This window comes from Gobio gobio (genome assembly GCF_949357685.1).
Source record: "Gobio gobio genome assembly, chromosome: 21".
NCBI classification, from domain to species: Eukaryota; Metazoa; Chordata; class Actinopteri; order Cypriniformes; family Gobionidae; genus Gobio; species Gobio gobio.
Genome location: NC_137117.1, coordinates 2,955,645 through 2,975,161, shown reverse-complemented (window position 1 = coordinate 2,975,161; position 19,517 = coordinate 2,955,645). Strand labels below are relative to the sequence as shown.

Here is a 19,517-nt window from a genome sequence, read left to right as displayed (position 1 = left end):
GAGTCGGACCAGGAACAGATGACGAACCCATCGAAGTTCGAACAGGACGTTTCTGAATGGTTGGTTAACGTCATGTCACTTTGATCTATCTTTGTACTGGCAGAGTAGCGAAGTTGCTATGTGTTTACTGATGTGTTAGTTCATTGACAGATTGATGTTATGTTATAAGATTTTTTTTGACATTACTTCTTAATCAGTAACAGACACCGTTATAAAGCATGTACAAAAGTAAGCTTAGTGAAGTGTTACCACGTTAACTTTATCACCCGAGTACACAGTTTGTAATAACAACCATAACGCGTTGTTCATTATAAACGTGTGATTATGAATTATATTGAGAACGTCATACACAGAAAGCATGCCATAATGTAACTTACCCTGTAAATTTTAGTCTCATTCATCGTGAAGGGTGCAAGCGATTTGCAAAGATTAATATAAAGGTTAATAAAACGTTACACTCACTTCTTCCTGAGGTGCAGCAGGAACACGATCCTTTTTCAAGAGCAGCTTATTAGCAAAACCTGCTTTATACTGACGCTCGTTTATAAAGGAGTCTGCTGAGAAATGATTCGCGCAAACATTGACGTTAATCGGGGGGAATATTCCCTTCTAAAACGAAACTCAGCAGCCACTGGGTCTTCAGCGGTTCGGATTTAGGAACATCAAAATGACTGCTGTGTTCGTTATTACACCCAACAACACAACACCACAATCGCTTAGACGCCATTCTGCTCCAGAGTATCAACAATGGCGGACTGATGACAGCTCGCTCAGGGCGGGTCTGTGTTGAAACGCTGCTGTCAATCAACAATCGTAGGAGGGGCGTACACCGTGTAACGTCACACGATCAGACGGCTCGATTTGAGACAGGGGAAAATATATAAGGAGATTAAAAAAAAAAGCACTGGATGTATTTTTATCATTATAGGATGGTTGTGTACAGGCACTGCCAACACACATTTCCGTATAATCAACTTGTAAAAGTGCATGTACCATTATATGACCCCTTTAAAAAAATCTTTAAAAAAGTTTACTGTCACATGAAATAAGACAAAGGATTCAATTGCAAGTGAAACAATGACTATTTGTTAGTCACTCATGAGAGTAGTGTAACAGGGCCAGATGCAGAATTGATGCCTGGAAAGTCAGTCGCTTGGCAGGGCAGGGACTCAATGGGCAACCCAGATCCTCTGTGGAAGTGAAAGGAGCGATCAGGAGTCCAGTCACCGCTGAACGCAGACGAAAAACAATCCCAGATGTTTTCAGGGAAAACAGGCAGAGCTATCATAAACTCTAATAGGGAATCCACTGCAGACTCAGGAGAACGGCCAGGAGACAGACAAACACAGGAACAAAAACCAACGATCTGACGAACACCAAACACATGACAATGAGTAAAAATACACACAGATAATGAGTGACAGCTGGCGCTGATAATCAGTGGCCACACCCACACACACACTTTCAGAGCGAGAATGAGTCAGTGAATTCATGAACCGTGACATTCGTCTCAGCAGGGATGAATTAGCAATTGCTCCATATTCATGATTACGGGTGGAGGAGCTACTTTATGACATCTCTGCAGCTGAAGTGAAAGTGAAAGTGAACTGCAGTGAAAGACTTGTGAAGGTGAAACTATAACAGATGAACTGAAGCTTCTTCAGACATACACGTCTTTATTCACACGCACTGAAACTAGTGATCACCGCTGATATTCACTCAGGTAAGTGATGGAAATGTAAGAGCTTTCAGAGGTTTTAAACTCTAAAATAGTATCAGTAAAGTTTGATATCTTCAAAACTACAGTTACAATTATAAATACACTAATCTACATTAAATTACACGTAGTGTTTAGATGTATTTATCTGTGGTGAGAAATATTTTCTGGGGAAATCACTTAAAAAACCCCCAAATAATTTCACCCTTTTTTGTGTTGTCTTTATTTAGAAAGAACTTTGTGTTATGATAATGTTGTTGTAAAGACACATACTCCGAGACACATTCACATGTAGTTTTTCTTCTAGCACAGATATGACAATCAAGTACTTTGACTTAAAAACAGCGTTTATTAATTTATCTTTTTATATCTAGGCTCAGTGAAATATTTCCAAACATAACATTATCTTTTTTTTTTTTTGCTAAATTTACCAGTTTATGAGATTAAACATGAGCACAGATATAAATGAAATGATTCAGTTTTTTTAAAAAGAAAAATATAGAAGTTAATTCACAAGTTAAACCAGTTTACAAGATTGAATAGGATACAACAGGGCAAAGGCACACCTTAACCCTATAACTGGCAACGTATCCTGGGTGATACAAACATTTGAGAGGCAGTGGGAAGAGGCAGGGAAAGTGTAGGTCTCATTTCTTGGTTTCATGTTGAAAGAGTGTTCGTTGCGAATATTTATATCTGGTGAATTTGTTCATACATTCTTTGTTTAGCTCACGGGGAACATTTAAAAACAACATGACCACCTTTAGTAGCAAAAATACTCACCTTCAGATAAAAGTAGATATATTTCACATATTTACAATATTTAGAGGGGACTTGCATGTTTAAAAAAATGTTGTTAAGCATTATCTTAGTACGTTTATGTTGAAATTTTATGAACTAATTTTTTTTATTTTTCATAATCTGTTGAGTATAATATTTATACATCAGGAAAAAAAATATTTTATGGCTCATATATGCAATTCATTGCAAATCAATGATACCTGAGAGATGGACAAATAAATGTTCCCCAAAAGCCGTCAAAAAATGTAAAAATGGCTGAACTATCAATCAATAGTTTTTCAGCAAAGTTTTGGTCCAGAAAAAACTCAGAAATAATCAGATCCAGATCCAATAGTTTTAAACTTCAACAGAGTACCCGCCTTCAAGGAAGTAAACGCTTGCCAATGGAGAGTGGCCAGACTCTCTGTACAAATGAAATGTACGTGAGTCTGGTAAGACCAGGATTTAAGACCAAATTTCCACATTCATCATCAAAAGTGGTTGTTAAGAAAAGTGCTGAGAGTTTTATGGCATCTAGTAGTTTAAAAGAGAATAAAGTCAAATGCACCTTTTACCTCTGTGTGTCTTCAACCCTGTTGTACCCTTCTAGGAATTTACTTTCCACCTGTGGTTGTTGTTGAAGTACATGTGCAAGTGCAGTTCTTTTCTAACTGTACATACCCATGTTAGTCAGCCAAACTCATATCAGCCAGCAATTTTATAGTGCAACCTTAAGTATTATCCACACACATTGTTCAATTAAGTACTGTAGATGATATATTGTCATCACTTATCTTTTCAGTCATGGCGTCCTCCAGTGATCCAGCACTAAATGAGGAGCTCCAGTGCTCCATCTGTCTGGAAGTGTTCACTGATCCAGTCACCACTCCATGTGGACACAACTTCTGCAGATCCTGCCTGAGCAAGTGCTGGACGAACACAAAGACCTGCTTCTGTCCACTCTGTAAAGACACATTCAGCAAAAGACCTGATCTCAAGATTAATACAACACTCAGAGAGGTTGCGCAACACTTTAAGGAGAAGCTCAATCTAGGAGAACCTGAGGTGTTCTGTGACATCTGTGGTGAAAGAAAGCAGAAAGCTGTGAAGACCTGCCTTACGTGTCAAAGCTCTTACTGTGACTCTCATCTGGAGCCTCATCGCAGAGTCCAACGTCTAAAGAAACACACACTGATCACTGCCGTGGAAAATCTGGAGGATTATATATGCCAGAAACACGAGAGACCTCTGGAGCTGTTCTGCAGAGATGATCAGACGTGTGTGTGTCTGTTCTGCACTGAAGGAGAACACAGGACTCACAACACTGTTCCTATAGAGGAGGAGAGTCGAAAGAAGAAGGTAAAGAGTTACAGGCAAAACATTTTAAACACCCCATGAAATGCTTCCTGTGTGTTGACGTTGGTGCAGGTCATATTGATGGGCTTGTCCCTTTTTTTTTTTTATAAATCACCTATAAGTTAATTTTGTCCATTTTTGAGAATGAAATGTCTCGGTTAAGTATATAAACCTTGTTCCCTGGGGAATGCAGACGTTACACCAGGAACGTACTGACGAAATAGGAGTCTTGCCTGAGAGCCCAATCACCTTTGAGTGGTAACAAAACAAATTTGCACCGCAAACTCTGCCCCACCGTGTGGGTATATAAGAAGGCGCACATGCAATCTCGCACTGTTACTTGCTGTGGAGCTGAGAAACTGAGCCTGTTTCAGCGGTACAGTGGTTGTAGCACAAGGACGTTCCCTTCAGTCAGTTCCCTTAGAAACGTACTGACGAAACGGGGTTCCCTATCTAGTCTCGCCACAAAGGCTGTCTTCTGGTGCCTTGTGTGAGCCTTAGCTCACTGTTGTGAGGCTATCACAAGCAAAGGGCTAGGCTAACACGAGAAAACCATGGTACACTGGGTGGCAGGATACATATTAAAGATCTCTGAGGTACCCAGCCTGCAGGGTGGAATATTTCAACCTTGGAGATGGCAAGAAGTCTTGCCAAGGGAAAAACACGTGCTCGGAGGAGACTTATCGTGGACATACATGAGTTGGTTGCCCAGTCGGGGAACCAAGCACATGGAGGCACCTAGCCTGACACGAGGGCTGACCAACCGGGCAAACACTCTGGTGTCGATGTCAACAGTGCTGGAGGAACTCAGGGCTTAACTGAAAACCTAACCTGAGTAGAAAAACACATGTATTCAGTCTGTGGAATGGCGCAGCAAGCGATGACACAGAGCAAATCCTACTTACCGGCTATTTGGAGCGAGTATATAAGAGGACACTGGCTCCACACGGACACTGTAGAATCTTGCAAATGTATTGGGTGTTGCCCAGCCTGCAGCTCTACGGATGTCTGTCAGTGAGGCGCCATATCAATGCCCAGAAGGAAGCACAGTTCCTGGTAGAGTGTGCTTTTGCCCCTAGGGGACATGGCAGGCCTTGAGCCTGATAAGTCAAGGCTCTGCTTGGAGAGAGCCTTTCCCTTCTGCTGCCCTCTGCAACCGACAAAGAGCTGGTTTAAGATCCTGAAGCACTGAGTTCTGTCTATGTAAGCGCGGAGAGTGGACAGAGCAATGCCAAGGCTGGGTCTGCCTCCTCCAGGGGCAGCGCTTGCAAGTTCACCACTTGATCCCTGAAGGGAGTGGTGGGAACCTTGGGCACCTTGGGTCGGGTCTCAGGATCACAATTTCGAGCCGGCCCGAATTCCAGGCATGCTTCATCAACCGAAAATGCCTGCAGGTCCCGACCCTCTTAACCGAGGCCAAAGCCGTCAGTAGTGCCTTCAACAAGAGTAATTTAAGCTCCACCGAGTGCAGTGGCTTGAAGGGTGCTCTCTACAGTGCAGATAAAACCACTGAGAGATCCCAAGAGGGAGTCTGCTGAGGGCGAGGCGGATTTAACCTGATGACCAGGTTGTGCTTCCCCACACCAGGTGACGAAGAGGTTCCACTTCAAAGCATAGGCGTGTCTCGTGGACAAAATTGTGATGATAGCCACCACCTGAGGTGGTAGGGTACTCAACCCTTCCGGGTACCAAAGGGTGCCCGTCTCTGAGAAAGAAAGTCCATCCTCAGAGAAATGGACCAGGGAGGGGCTGTCGCGAGGAGCACCAGTTCGGAGAACCAGGTCCAGTTGGGACAATAAGGCGCAACCAAAAGGACCTGCTCCTTGTCCTCCCTGATCTTGTACAGAACCTGTATGAACCTGATGGTTGAAATTCACTAATGTCACCATTTTGTCTGATCGGACCAGTACGTGCTTGCCGTTCAGCAACGTCCGAAAACGGTGCAGAGCAAGACGTACGGCCAGTAACTTGAGGCGCTGGGGTCCTATCCAGGAGCCTGCGGCAGCACATGGTGCCCCAGCCTGTAGTGGAGGCATCCGTTGACACAACAACATGCCTGGAAACTCGGTCTAAGGGCACTCCAGCCGGAAGAAAAGAGAGGTTCGACCACGAAGTGAAGGTTTGGTGGCCAGAGTGACTGACACCCGGAGCGCGTCTTGCTGCCATGCCCATCCCTGGACTTGGACGTGAAGCCAGTGCTGAAGCAGTCTCATATGAAGCAACCCGAGTGGTGTGACGGCCACTGTGGATGCCATATGCCCCAGGAGCCTCTGAAATAGTTTCAGTGGAACCACTATCTTGCCCTCGAATTGACTCAATTCAGCAGTGACTGCGCGCGCACATGCTAGCTCGTAAGCTGTGCATACATGGTGAGCACCAGGTCCCTGTGTTCGCATAACTGATCCCGAGAATGAGCTAGAATAAGCCAGCCAATCCTGTGCTGCCTGAGAGCTACAAGGACCTTTGTAAAGACGCAAGGAGACAGGGACAACCCGAATGGGAGAACCGTATACCGGTATGCCTGCCCCTCGAAAGCAAACTGTCTGTGTTGAGGAAGAAATGAGATATGAGAAATTAAATATTTAACTATATTACTTTCTATTAAATTATGTTGCATTATTTTCCTGTTACCATTGTGAAGCTGCTTTGAAACCATCTGCACTGTTAAATGCGCTATATAAATAAAGGTGACTTGACTTGACATGAAAGTACGTACCCTTCAGGTCAATCGCTGCAAACCAGTCTGATGGACGAATGCATTCGAAGATGCGTTTGGGTGTCAACATCTTGAATGGAAGCCTATGAAGGGTTTGGTTCAAGATGCACAGCTCCAGGATTGGTTGTAACCCACCATTCTTCTTGGGTACAATGAAGTAGGGGCGGTAGAAGCCGGACTTCATCTCGGCTGGAGGGACCGGTTCAATCGCACCCTTCACCAGAAGGGCTGTGATCTCCACACACATGACAGGGACATTGCCACCCACCATGGTTAAGCGGACTCAGCCGGGAGCTCCACGGCTTGCAGCGTGAGAGAGGGGGTGCAGGCAGAGGAAGATTCGTCAGGGTAATCCACCATAATCGGATCACCCTGGCCATCAACCAAAGTATAAATGTGTCTGTCTTTTTCTCTGTATGTATCATCAGGTGGTTCAAACACAGAAAGACGTTCAGCAGATGATCCAGGGCAGAATGAAGAAGATTCAAGAGATCAAACAGTCAGTAGAGCTGAGAAAGGTGAGAGGAAAAATTATTAAAATAATTTATCTTCTTGCACTTTAGGCTACAACTTGTGATCTTTCTTCGAGAAGTGTTCCCTGAACTGACTCTTTCTCTTTTTTGCAGACTCTAACCCCCAGTTTCCTTACTTCATCTCGAACCGTCCAGATTTCAAACAGGATGATTATTGGTCTGGGTATCCTGGTGGTAGCATTGATCATCTTGCCTAAACAATATACTATGAGTGCGAGAGAGTGTGTAAGTGCATTGGTTTAAGGGTGTGGGGTGGGTTGGTGTGTCTTTAGCTGCTTCTTGAACAATGTTTAGGTGGAGGTTAAAATAAATAAATACAGAATTTAAATGGGTTTAGGGTGGAAAATACAGTAAAAAGATTTTTTTGTAAAATTATCAATTGTCACTTTTTGCAAATATATTTAATTTTCAAAATATTTACTCATTCAGTTTTATTCATATACCTAATATGTTGAAAATGCAAAATGGAAAAATGCTTCTAGTCTTGTCACAGTCAATTAATTACATAAATCACTTAAATGACAGTTTCAATTCAAAACAACGAAAATGGACAAAAAAAGTATAGGTTGCATCACTGGATATTACTGTTGGTCAGTTAATATTCCTATTGTAAATCAGTTATCAAATACTAGTATTAAATATTTAGCTATACTTATATCTTACCTCAACTCTTTCACCATTAAAAACTGAATTTTGAGCTGAATTTCGCACTTTCGTAAACAGTAAAACTTGCCGCCTTTGATTTGATTTAGAGAAGAGAGATCCATGAACTGAACTGAGTGTGTCAGCAGAGGGAGAACAAGTATATTTAACTGTCTTCTCTCTCCTGCTGTAGATGTGCAACAACTCGATGTCCGCCAACTGGACTGAGATCAGGATTGACTCTGATGTGAATGTGAACTCTCTGTATAGAGCTCTGACTCAACTGAAGGAAACTCATGAGACACTAAATGAAAAACTCAGTCAAACTGGTATGTGAACATCAATATAAGATTTTTGCCAGTAACTAATAAAATACATCTTTCAAAAAAAGTTCATTTTTAGCATCTGTGATGTACTGGTGATTACCATATTATTATAAAATCACTTAAAGTTGATCTTTAACTCATAACCAGTTAAATAAGTATAATGTGAACTTTAGTGACATGTAAGGCACATGACGCACATGACATGTACAGAACTCAATAGTACTTGAATACTTAGTTGCAGCTCCTTTTGCCTGAATTACTGCAGCAATGTGACGTGGCATGGAGTCGATCAGTCTGTGGCACTGCTCAGGTGTTATGAGAGCCCAGGTTGCTCTGATCGAGGCCTTCAGCTCTTCTGCATTGTTGGGTCTGGCATATCGCATCTTCCTCTTCACAATACCCCATAGATTTTCTATGGAGTTAAGGTCAGGCGAGTTTGCTGGCCAATTAAGAACAGGGATACCATGCTCCTTAAACCAGGTACTGGTTGCTTTGGCACTGTGTGCAGGTGCCAAGTCCTGTTGGAAAATGAAATCTGCATCTCCATAAAGTTGGTCAGCAGCAGGAAGCATGAAGTGCTTTAAAACTTCCTGGTATGCGGGTGCGTTGACCTTGGACCTCAAAAAACACAGTGGACCAACACCAGCAGATGACATGGCACCCCAAACCATCACTGACTGTGGAAACTTTACACTGGACCTCAAGCAACATGGATTGTGTGCCTCTCCTCGCTTCCTCTAGACTTTGGGACCCTGATTTCCAAAGGAAATGCAAAATTTACTTTCATCAGAGAACATAACTTTGGACCACTTTTTTTCCTTTTTGTCTTTAGCACAGGCGAGATGCTTCTGACGCTGTCTGTTGTTCAAGAGTGCGACAGCTGAAACCAATGTCTTGCATGCGTCTGTGCATAGTGGTTCTTGAAGCACTGACTCCAGCTGCAGTCCACTCTTTGTGAATCTCCCCCACATTTTTGAATGGGTTTTGTTTCACAATCGTCTCCGGGTGCGGTTTTCCCTATTAATTGTACACTTTTTTTCTACCACATTTTTTCCTTCCCTTCGCATCTCTATTAATGTGCTTGGACAGCTCTGTGAACAGTCAGACTCTTTTGCAATTACCTTTTGTGTCTTGCAAGGTGTCAATGGTCGTCTTTTGGACAACTCAAGTCAGCAGTCTTCCCTGTGATTGTGTAGCCTACAGAACTAGACTGAGAGACCATTTAAAGGCCTTTGCAGGTGTTTTGAGTTAATTGGCTGATTAGAATGTGGCACCAGGTGTCTTCAATATTGAACCTTTTCACAATATTCTAATTTTCCGAGATACTGAATTTGGGATTTTCCTTAGTTGTCTGTTATAATCATCAAAATTAAAAGAAATAAACGTTTGAAATATATCAGTCTGTGTGTAATGAACGAATATAATATACAAGTTTCACTTTTTGAAAGGAATTAGTGAAATAAATAAACTTTTTGATGATATTCTAATTATATGACCAGCACCTGTATAGCAAAAATACTTTTTTTTTTATATAGAATAATTATAATTACAGTTTTAATAAAAATACAAGCTTTAAATTTCTGCTTTTAAATCCTCTGGTATGATTGTCCCATAGACCTCCATTATAAGTCCATTTATGTTAAACACATTCTGCATTATGTTTTACAAACGGTGGGACGAACAACATTTACACACCCCTGATGCTGCCAATAGAGAGAAACGTCTCGGTTACGTATGTAACCTTAGTTCCCTGAAGAGGAAACAAGACGTTGCTTCGAAATGCTGTGAGAATGCTTCCGCGTGATTGCGTTGTGAAGCATGTTTGGAATCAATCCAATGGAAAGACAGAACGTCATAGGCGGGTGACGTCATAGACCAGAAACTATAAAGCACCCATCAAAACAAACCGCGCTAGCTTCTGAAAAGCCTGAAGTAAGTCGATCACAGGCACACAGGGAGTATGGCAGGAGTCTCGTTCCCTCTTTAGGGAACTAAGGTTACATACGCAACGAGATGTTCCCTTTCAGGGGAACTCGCACTGCATCAAAACGCTGTGAGAACGCAATACCCACATCGCCATAAGAACAAGTGACCGTATGTGTGAAACCGAAATGCACACTATTAAGATAGCACCTGTGCCCCAGGAGTGGAGCCAACATCCAGTTCATAGAGCCTGACAAATGTATGTGGCGAGGACCAGCCTGCCGTATCACACACATCTTGAAGGGAAACTTCCGAAAATAAAGCTTTAGAAGCAGCCATACCCCTGGTAGAGTGAGCCTGTACAGCCAAAACTGAAGGCTGACCAGCCGCCTCATAAGCAAGTGAGATGGCCTCAACCACCCACTTGCTCATTATCTGCTTAGATGCAGGGTACCCTTTCCTAGGAGTCCCAAAACAAACAAACAACTGTTCAGCTTTCCTCCATTGGGCAGCTCTGTGGACATAAGCATCCAGTGCCCTAACCGGGCACAGCAGATTTAGTTTCTCTTAGGCCTGAAGCACAATAGGTCGTACAGAAATAGTAGGAACCTTAGGAATATAACCCGGCCTAGGATGAAGAAAAGCCTTCACCATGCTGGGCGCAAATTCCAAGCACGAGGGAACCACAGAGAGGGACTGAATTCTTTGAGAGATTAAATGGCAATAAGTAAAATAGTTTTAAGTGTGAGAAACATTTCAGACACTTCTTCAATAGGCTCAAAGGGAGCCAAAGAAAGGCCCTGCAACACAGTGGCCAGATTCCAGGCAGGAACCCTTGTACAAACAACAGGCCTAAGTCTTAAATTACCACGAAGGAAAAAAGTCACTAGTGGGTGTCTCCCCAGTGAAATACCACTCAAAGGAGTGTGGAAAGCAGCTAAGGCCGCCACGTACACCTTTATTGTGGAGGGGGATAACCCTGCTGAGAATCTATCCTGCAGGAACTCCAGCACTGTACCAACCGGGCAGTTAACTGGGTCCAACTGGCGATCTCCACACCATGAAGTGAATAATCTCCACAACAATGCATACAATTTCCTTATGGATGGAGCTCTGGAGTGAAGGATGGTCTCAACAACCTCAGCTGAGAGACCTAAACTCTTTATTTTTATCTATGAGCTGGGTCTCCTCACAGGCCAAGCCCACAGTTTCCACAACTCCGGGCGGGGGAGAAGGATCAACCTGCTCGCCTGAGAGAGAAGGTCTCTCCTGGTCGGAATCTCCAGAGGAGAGCCTTCCAGAAGAGACACTAGGTCCGAGAACCAACTCAGGCCAGCCAGTACGGGGCTGCTAACAGTAGACAGTGCTCCCGTCCCGGCGAACTCTCTCCAGAACTCCCGGAAGCAGAGCAATCAGGGGGAAAGAGTACAGGGGTGGCCTCGGAGGAGGTGGATGTGTCAGAGAAAACCACAGAGGGCAGTGAGAGTTCTCTAAAGAAGCAGACAGATCTACTATTGCTTTGCCAAACTTTTCCTACAAGAGCTCCACCACCTCGGGGTGGAGTCTCCATTCCCCGGGCCTTGGGCCCCTGCCTCGACAGGATGTCCGCTTCCTGGTTTAGGACCCCTGGGATGTAAACTGCCCTGATGTACAGCAGTTTCCCATGGGCCCACAGGAGGATCTGGTGTGCCAACTTGTATAAGGGGCACGACCACAGACCCCCCCTGATGATTTATGTAAGCGACCACCGATGTGTTGTCTGACCGAACAAGCACATGGTGGCCCTTGAGGTCTAGCAGGAAGTGCTTCAGAGCCTGAAACACCACCATCATTTCTAGGTGATTATGTGCCATGAGAGCTGATGGACACAAAACCTGATGCCACAAAACCTGAGTCGAGCCACTCATGATCGCTCCTCAGCCCACGAGGGAAGACTCTGTCATTAGCGTAACGCAACGAATGGGAGTCCCCAACACCGGCCTTTGGGACATACACCAAGGGTCTTTCCACATGTCTAAAGCACGAAGGCATCGCCGTGTGACTTTGATCATGCGGAGCGGGTATCCCCTCATGGAAAACCCCTTGGTTCTGAGCCACCACTGCCACTGTCTTATGCTCAGCAGGCCAAAAGGTATCCCGTTGGACGCAGATGCCATAAGACCTAACAATTTCTGAAACTGTTTGACAGTGAGAAGCCAGCTTTGGTTCCTTTACTGATGAGAGAATGTTGAACCTCCATATGCTTTGTTACTGAGCAAAAGATCAACCAATCGTTGATATAAATGAGTATGCGGGTGCCCTGCAGGGACCGGAGCCGCCGGGAATGCGAGCTGAAGCGCTCTCCTCAAAGAACACTCGGCGTGAGGGCAGCGTTATCATGGCCAGACACTCACAAGGCTCACAACCAGCTCCCTCAAGAGCTGCCTGAGCACCACACACACACAAACACATACATACATATACACACATATACATGTGTGTGGTGAAAAAATCCTGCCTAGTCTCAACTAAAGATGAACAAAAACACCAAGTCTGACAGACAATGATTCACACAGAGCACTTGCTGAAGGCACAGAAGCTAGTGTGGTTTGTTTTCACGGGTGCTTTATAGTTTCCGGTCTATAACTTGAAAAGGAACTCACTGTTAACCTGAAAATATTCCTATAAATATTTCTTCATTATATTGTCATCTGTGTTCACAGGGTTGAAGTGGGCTCAGAATTATGCAGGTACAGTGTGATTGACACCATTTTCTTCAATACACTTACAATACTTTTGTTTATAATGTGTTTTATTGACATGAAAATGTTTGTTCTAAAGTTGATTGATAATGTCTGATCTCTCTCAGTGGATGTGACTCTGGATCCTGATACAGCGAATCCATATCTCATCCTGTCTGATGATGGAAAACAAGTCAGTCATGGAGACATTAAACAGGACGTCCCAGAAAACCCAAAGAGATTTGATGAGAGTTCTTGTGTTCTGGCAAAGCAGGGATTCAGTTCAGGCAGATTTTACTATGAGGTGCAGGTGAAGGGAAAGACTGGGTGGAGGTTAGGAGTGGCCAGAGAATCCATTAACAGGAAGGGGATGATCACACTGAGACCTGATAATGGAGTCTGGACTATGATTCTGATAAATAAGGATACATATTTAGCTTGTGATAATTCACTTGTCTCTTTATCTCTGAGAGTGAAACCTGCGAAGGTGGGTGTGTTTGTGGATTATGAGGAGGGTCTGGTCTCTTTTTATGACGTGGAGTCCAGATCTCATATCTACTCTTTCACTGGTCAGACTTTCACTGACAAACTCTATCCATTTTTAAGCCCATACCTTAATGATAAAGGTAAAAACTCAAACCCACTAATAATCTCAACTTTAATGGATTAGAATATGTGAATGAAAACCCAAAAAAATAATAATAATTTGCACAAACCAAAATAAAGTACAACCCCAAATCAGAAAAAGTTGGGACAGTATGGAAAACGCAAAAAAAAAAAAAAAAGAAGTGATTTCTAAATTTACTTTGACTTGTATTTCATTGCAGACAATATGAACACAAAATATTTCATGTTTTGTCTGGTCAACTTCATGGCATTTGTAAATATGCATCCTTTCCTGTCATTCAGACCTGCAACACATTTAAAGACGTTTAGGGCCCTGTGTTGCAGGTCTGAATGACAGGAAAGGATGCATATTTACAAATGACATGTAGTTGACCAGACAAAACATGAAATATTTTGTTCATATTGTCTAAAATGAAACAAAAGTCAAAGTAAATTTAGAAATCACTTATTTTTTTTTATTTTATTTTTTTTGAGTTTTCCATACTGTCCCAACTTTTTCTGATTTGGGGTTGTAGATTTCACCTACAACTGTACAGGAATGAATATGTGATGGACCAAAAGTGTACAAAAAGTGCAAAAAGGAATTGTTTATTCGGGCCTTTAAAAAAAAATCACTGACAAAACATCAAATATTATGAAATATTTGTGAGTTTTATGTTGTTTGAAAAAAACATTTTGTCACAGCTACATTTTGAAAGGCTAATTTGTTACAACTTTCCATATTTTTATTCAACACACATATTTGTTTGCTTTTCTTTCATTTATACTTTGATTTTATGTACTTTTTGATATAAATCTACTATGAAATTTTACATCATTTGATGTAATATTATATGGTGAAATTCTACATAATATGCTACATTTCCGAACTTTCCAGAGTGTTTCTATTGTTATTTTGTAAGGAAATCTCTGAAGCAATTTTCTCTCTCTTTTCTCTCCAGTTGTTAATATTGAATGTCCCCAGCTGGCATTTTAACGTCGATTCACTGTTGAATCAACGTCAGGTGCCAGTGTTGGATAACCGTTGAATTTTGTTTAGATTTTGCAAATCTAATCAACGTTGAAATAGCAACGTCATTCCAATGTCACCTTTCTCAACATAGGTGAATTTGCCAACATTGAATCAATATTTATTTTAGTTTAGATTTTGCAAATCCAATCAACGTTGAAATTTCAATGTCACTATAAAGTAGGGCTGTCAAAAGATTAATCTCATCCAAAATAAAATTTGTGTGTACTCTGTATAATTATTATGTATATATATATATATATATATATATATATATATATATATAAATACAACCACATTCATGTATATATTTAAGAAATATTTGCATGTATATACTGTATATACATTTATATAATTTATATTATATATAAATATAAATATATTATATATAAATATAATACATTTTTATTAAATATATACATGCTTGTGTGTGTTTTTGTATATAAATAATAATTATACACAGTACACACACATATATTATGTAAGCACAAACTTTTATTTTGGATGAGATTAATCGCGATTAATCTTTTGACAGCCCTACTATAAAGTCCTGCTTTTTACCATTGTTTATTTTGTAAAACTGTTTTAACTGTATTGAGGTGTTCAACAGTAACACCAAACACCTTGAAATGGATACATAAATACTAAGTTTGCAGATACGCAGTCGGCAAGGAAGAACCCAATTGGTCAAATCAGGACCAGGAAGATTAATAAAGACATTCCACTGACGTAAGAAACATGCTTTATTACATGGCTGCAAGTGTGCCAACGTTTCACACAACATAATTTTACACATGTCAAACTTTAACCTTTAGAAACACGGCCCAAACATTGAACACGGCTGGTTAAATCTTCCCTTCTTGTGACTTCTTTCTGCCACCGCCACCCATCCTCTCTGGTGCATATTTCAAGTATTTGGCCATGTATTCGTCTACTTTTGTTGTAGTTGTATCAAATGAGCTCAAGACAGCGTCTGATGAGGGGGAAACAACAACAACAACAGATCAGTATTAGCAAACGCTAACCTAAATAATATTTAGGTTAGCGTTTGCTAATACTGATCTGTTGTTGTTGTTGTTTAATATTTAGGTTAGCGTTTGCTAATACTGATCTGTTGTTGTTGTTGTTTCCCCCTAATATTATTAAAATATTTAGCAAATATCAACTTTTGTGGCCAATGTTTCAAGTATATAAAGTAGTATTTATCAACATGCAAGGTCATTTATAATCATGTGCTGGGGCGAGCAACAAAATGGAGTTGGTAGCAACCAGTGCTGCCGGTAGAGAAGTTAGTCTAGAACCCAGAATGGAGTATTATATATGATATTAGAGCATGCTCCGTAGAGTCATCCAACTAAAATAATTTATTTTGAATTATTATTCTGCTTACTATATTCAATTATTTAAAACATCGTTACAAAACTATTATGTTAAAGCAAACTCACCACAGATTATCTTGTAGAGACGGGTCTTCACGAAGGCAACCTTCCCTCTTCTTCCTCTGAGGCTCATTATGGCCATCATTGTATTGGTCATAGTTCTGCCATGGAAAAACAGATTTATATTAGAATATTATATTGCAGTCAAGTTCATTCTCACAATACAACTTTGACTTGGAAGGATGTCCTGTCACTTTATCCACTACAGTAAAAGACCTGGGTGTTATATTAGACCGCAACTTGTCTTTCGAAAATGGCGCCGGCGACAACATAAATTTTTTCATTATTCAAAACAGTAAATGTTTATTTTATTTGTGTACATTTAAAATGACTACAAACGGTCATGCCTTTGAGAAAGAAAAAAAAACAGGATGCACTGCTTTAGCACGTCTCGGTCTCCTTGAACATCTTTCTGGCGCACACCAGAAACATTAACTAAAATACAGCGAATACTTGACGCGCCTACTTTAAAAAGTCAACATTTCGATTATTTGACGTTAAATGCATTACGTTTATTGATTCATGATAAAAAAACGTAACTTTACAGTCCGGAGAATACAGTAGGATATAGCAAATTATTTTGCAGGCCCCCTGGCACTTTGCTGGTCTAAAACCGCTGGTCTACACAGAAGAAAGCCCTGTCTAAGCTCTAATGTCTAAGCCCTGTCTAAGCTCTAATGTCTAGGCTCTGCCCCGGGACGGGTTGTGTCGAGCCTTTCGTTAGTCTGGTGGTTTGATGAGAAAAATATGAAATGTAGTTGCAATAAACGCGTTAAGAACCCGTACAGCTGTAGAAGCGCAGGACTATTCTGCTGTGCGTAACTGAGGAAGAACTGATGACGGAATAGTTTGATATTCAGCTGACCAATCAGCAGAAAGGGGTGTATAATTCACGCCCACGTGTAGAAATAAAATATTTAAACTGTTTATTCATTTTTCTACCTCTGAACAAAAAACTAAAAATCAAGCCGAAATCAAAAAAAAAAAATTCTGAGAAAAAAAAAAAACAAAAACGACCTGTTTTCTCATTTTTCCACTTTCAATATTAAATCAAAAAACAACTGAACGAATGATACATGGATTAGAGAGAATCATCACTAGATTTATTGAGGCTAAATACTAATGAACTTAATGAATTTAATAAATTCAATGAAGACTTATAAAAAGTATTTTACTTATAAAAGTACCAAAGTGCAGGGTTTACGTAATTATTTACATTGTTCTGACTAAATTTTGAAGGGGTGATGAATTGAGAAAACAACTTTCCCTTGAGCTTTTGATATAATACACTCTTAAAAATAAAGGTTCTTTGGCGAGGTGTATGGTTCCATGAAGAACCATAAACATCCAAAGAACCCTTCCTTTGCACAAAAGGTTCTTTATAGCGTAGAAAGGTTCTTTAGACTATAAAAGGGTTAGAAAAAAATGGTTCTTTAAAGAACCTTTCCCAAATCGGTTCTTCAGGGAACCAAAAATGGTTCTTCTATGGCATCGCCGTGAAAACCCCTTTTTGGTTCTTCCTGGCACCCTTATTTTTAAGAGTGTAGGTCATGGTAATATAAGAATATCTTGTAAGTTTCAGAGCTGAAAACGATCAATCTCAGAATGTGCCAGGCTATGAAGTTAGAGTGTGGTGAAGCACCGCCTCAGAAGAAGAAGAATAACGCCTGATTCTGTAGCCCCGCCCACCGACTCAAACATACATTTACATTTATTTGTGGTTCTGGATATGCGTTGTTCACTCTCTTGACTTGAATGTTGAAGGAAAAATACAATCGCAGAAGTTTTGATCACGCAGTCTGCAACGTACTTGCGCACACCCGCACGTGTGTGTGTGAGCGGTTCGTGCTTTATATCCACCGATCGGGCGGGCCAAGTAATAAAAAAATAACATTCCAATCAATCGCGGGTGGATGAGAGATAAATCATTGTTTGTTTGATAAAGACGTTTTGCAAGCCCTGTGGGACGAATAATTCCGGTTGCCGTTATCTCACATGCTTTAAAACAATCCCTCACTCGTACTCGCAGGGAGCCGAAGCTCATTAAATATGTAAATCTTATCCAATCCTAGCCGTGGGCGTTTACTTCCAAGTCTTCAGTGCGGCACGCCCATAAAATCTGAGCACGCAAGAGAGAGGCTCAAAACCAGGGCAGAAAATAGCCTATTACTTATTCATTATGATGTTTTTGAATGTAAAAACCACACGAACGTCATACGTTGACCTCAGACAACAGTATATACTGTATATAAAAAAGCCAGTTCATGACACCTTTAAGCAAAAGCAATACTCACATTATTTTAGCTCGATGAACCAACAGATTCCACTGAGGCGGACCGACAAAATAAACATTGAAATTTAATAGGCAGAGATTCGCGCTACAGGGTGGTGACGTGTGCATTCCTACAGTGGTTGTCCTGGCAACTGAAAAAACTGAAATCCAGGGGTTGATTGGTATGACAACTAAAAGATTTTTGTTTGCTAATGTGATGGACGTTGGATGGATTTTAAAAGCATGTTAAAGTGTTTTCACACTCAGGATGGATGAATTAGAAAGTGGGCGGAGCTATGACATCACAGCTGCTGAGAGTAATAATCCAGTGAAGGAAAATAAGTAAATCTGATGAACTGGAAGCTTCTGCAAACAACTTTAGTCAGACACACGGAAACTAGTGATCACATCTGACATTCACTCAAAGGTAAGTGATGGAAATTTAAGAGCTTGTTCAGCAGTTTTAAACTCTGGAATACTATCAGATTGTTAATGAGCATGTCATTTAACTGGCTGTAAATTTTGATATCTTCTGTCATGTCACACAACTTCAGAAACAGAGAGAATTGTTGGCTTTGCATGTTGTCTTTCAAATACATAAAGAATATTGCTGTATGATCAGTTTTTATATTAAGATGCTATTTTAAGCATTTAGTTGTTTTTCTCTCAACAGGACAGAAATTAACAGAGGTGGACAGTACTTAAGTATTTTTACTTTCCAAACAATTACATTTTTCAAGTATATGTACTTTATCAGTGTTCTTCTTTGGAAAGCTTTTACTTCCAAAACATAATATTGTACTTTTTACTGCACTATGTTTCATATTGAATATCATTTAATACTTAATTACATAAAAAATTTACTATTGTACATTTTACTCAAGTAAAAGTAATTAAAATTTTACTTGAGTACAAGTAAGAAAGTACTATATTTTTAATTTAATTAAGTATTCAAGGTAAAAAAACAACTTTTATTTATGAAATGTAGTGCAGTAAAAAGTATGACATTATAAATTAAGCTTTGGAATGTAATGAAATAAAAGTTTTCCAAAGAAAAACACTGATAAAATATATACTTGAAAAATGTACTGGAGTAGAAAGTAAAAATACTTAAGTACTGTCCGCCTCTGGAAATTAATATCAAGTACTTTGATTTTGATATAAACAGTGGTTACTAGTTTCACTTGTAGTAAATTATTATTAGCAGGCTCACTATTATTTAAACTCCAAACATAAAATGATCTTATTTTGTTGGCTTTATTAGTGTTCATATGACGTAAGACATGTACAAGGATATGAACATGAATTTACTTGAATTTAAGCTTTCTTAAGGAGAAATGCACAAGTTTCCCCATAAGTTAGACCAGTTTACATGACTAAAACTGAAACAAATCGGTCATGATTGATGCATCACTTTAACAACTAACAACTCCAGGCTATGCAACCACAGGTATGAC

At 40.5% G+C, this 19,517-nt stretch overlaps 1 protein-coding gene across 1 annotated transcript; it reads left to right on the top strand.

Moving 5' to 3' along the window:
- The first annotated feature begins 1,604 nt into the window (after positions 1-1,604).
- On the top strand, positions 1,605-13,402 carry LOC307117653 (zinc-binding protein A33-like). The gene is made up of 7 exons (XM_079802634.1): positions 1,605-1,723; positions 3,300-3,856; positions 6,998-7,087; positions 7,196-7,327; positions 7,938-8,073; positions 12,696-12,722; positions 12,842-13,402. Exons 2-7 carry the CDS (start codon positions 3,302-3,304, stop codon positions 13,381-13,383), a joined length of 1,482 nt encoding a protein of 493 aa, XP_079658760.1. The 5' UTR covers positions 1,605-1,723; positions 3,300-3,301; the 3' UTR covers positions 13,384-13,402.
- Positions 13,403-19,517: the final 6,115 nt, after the last annotated feature.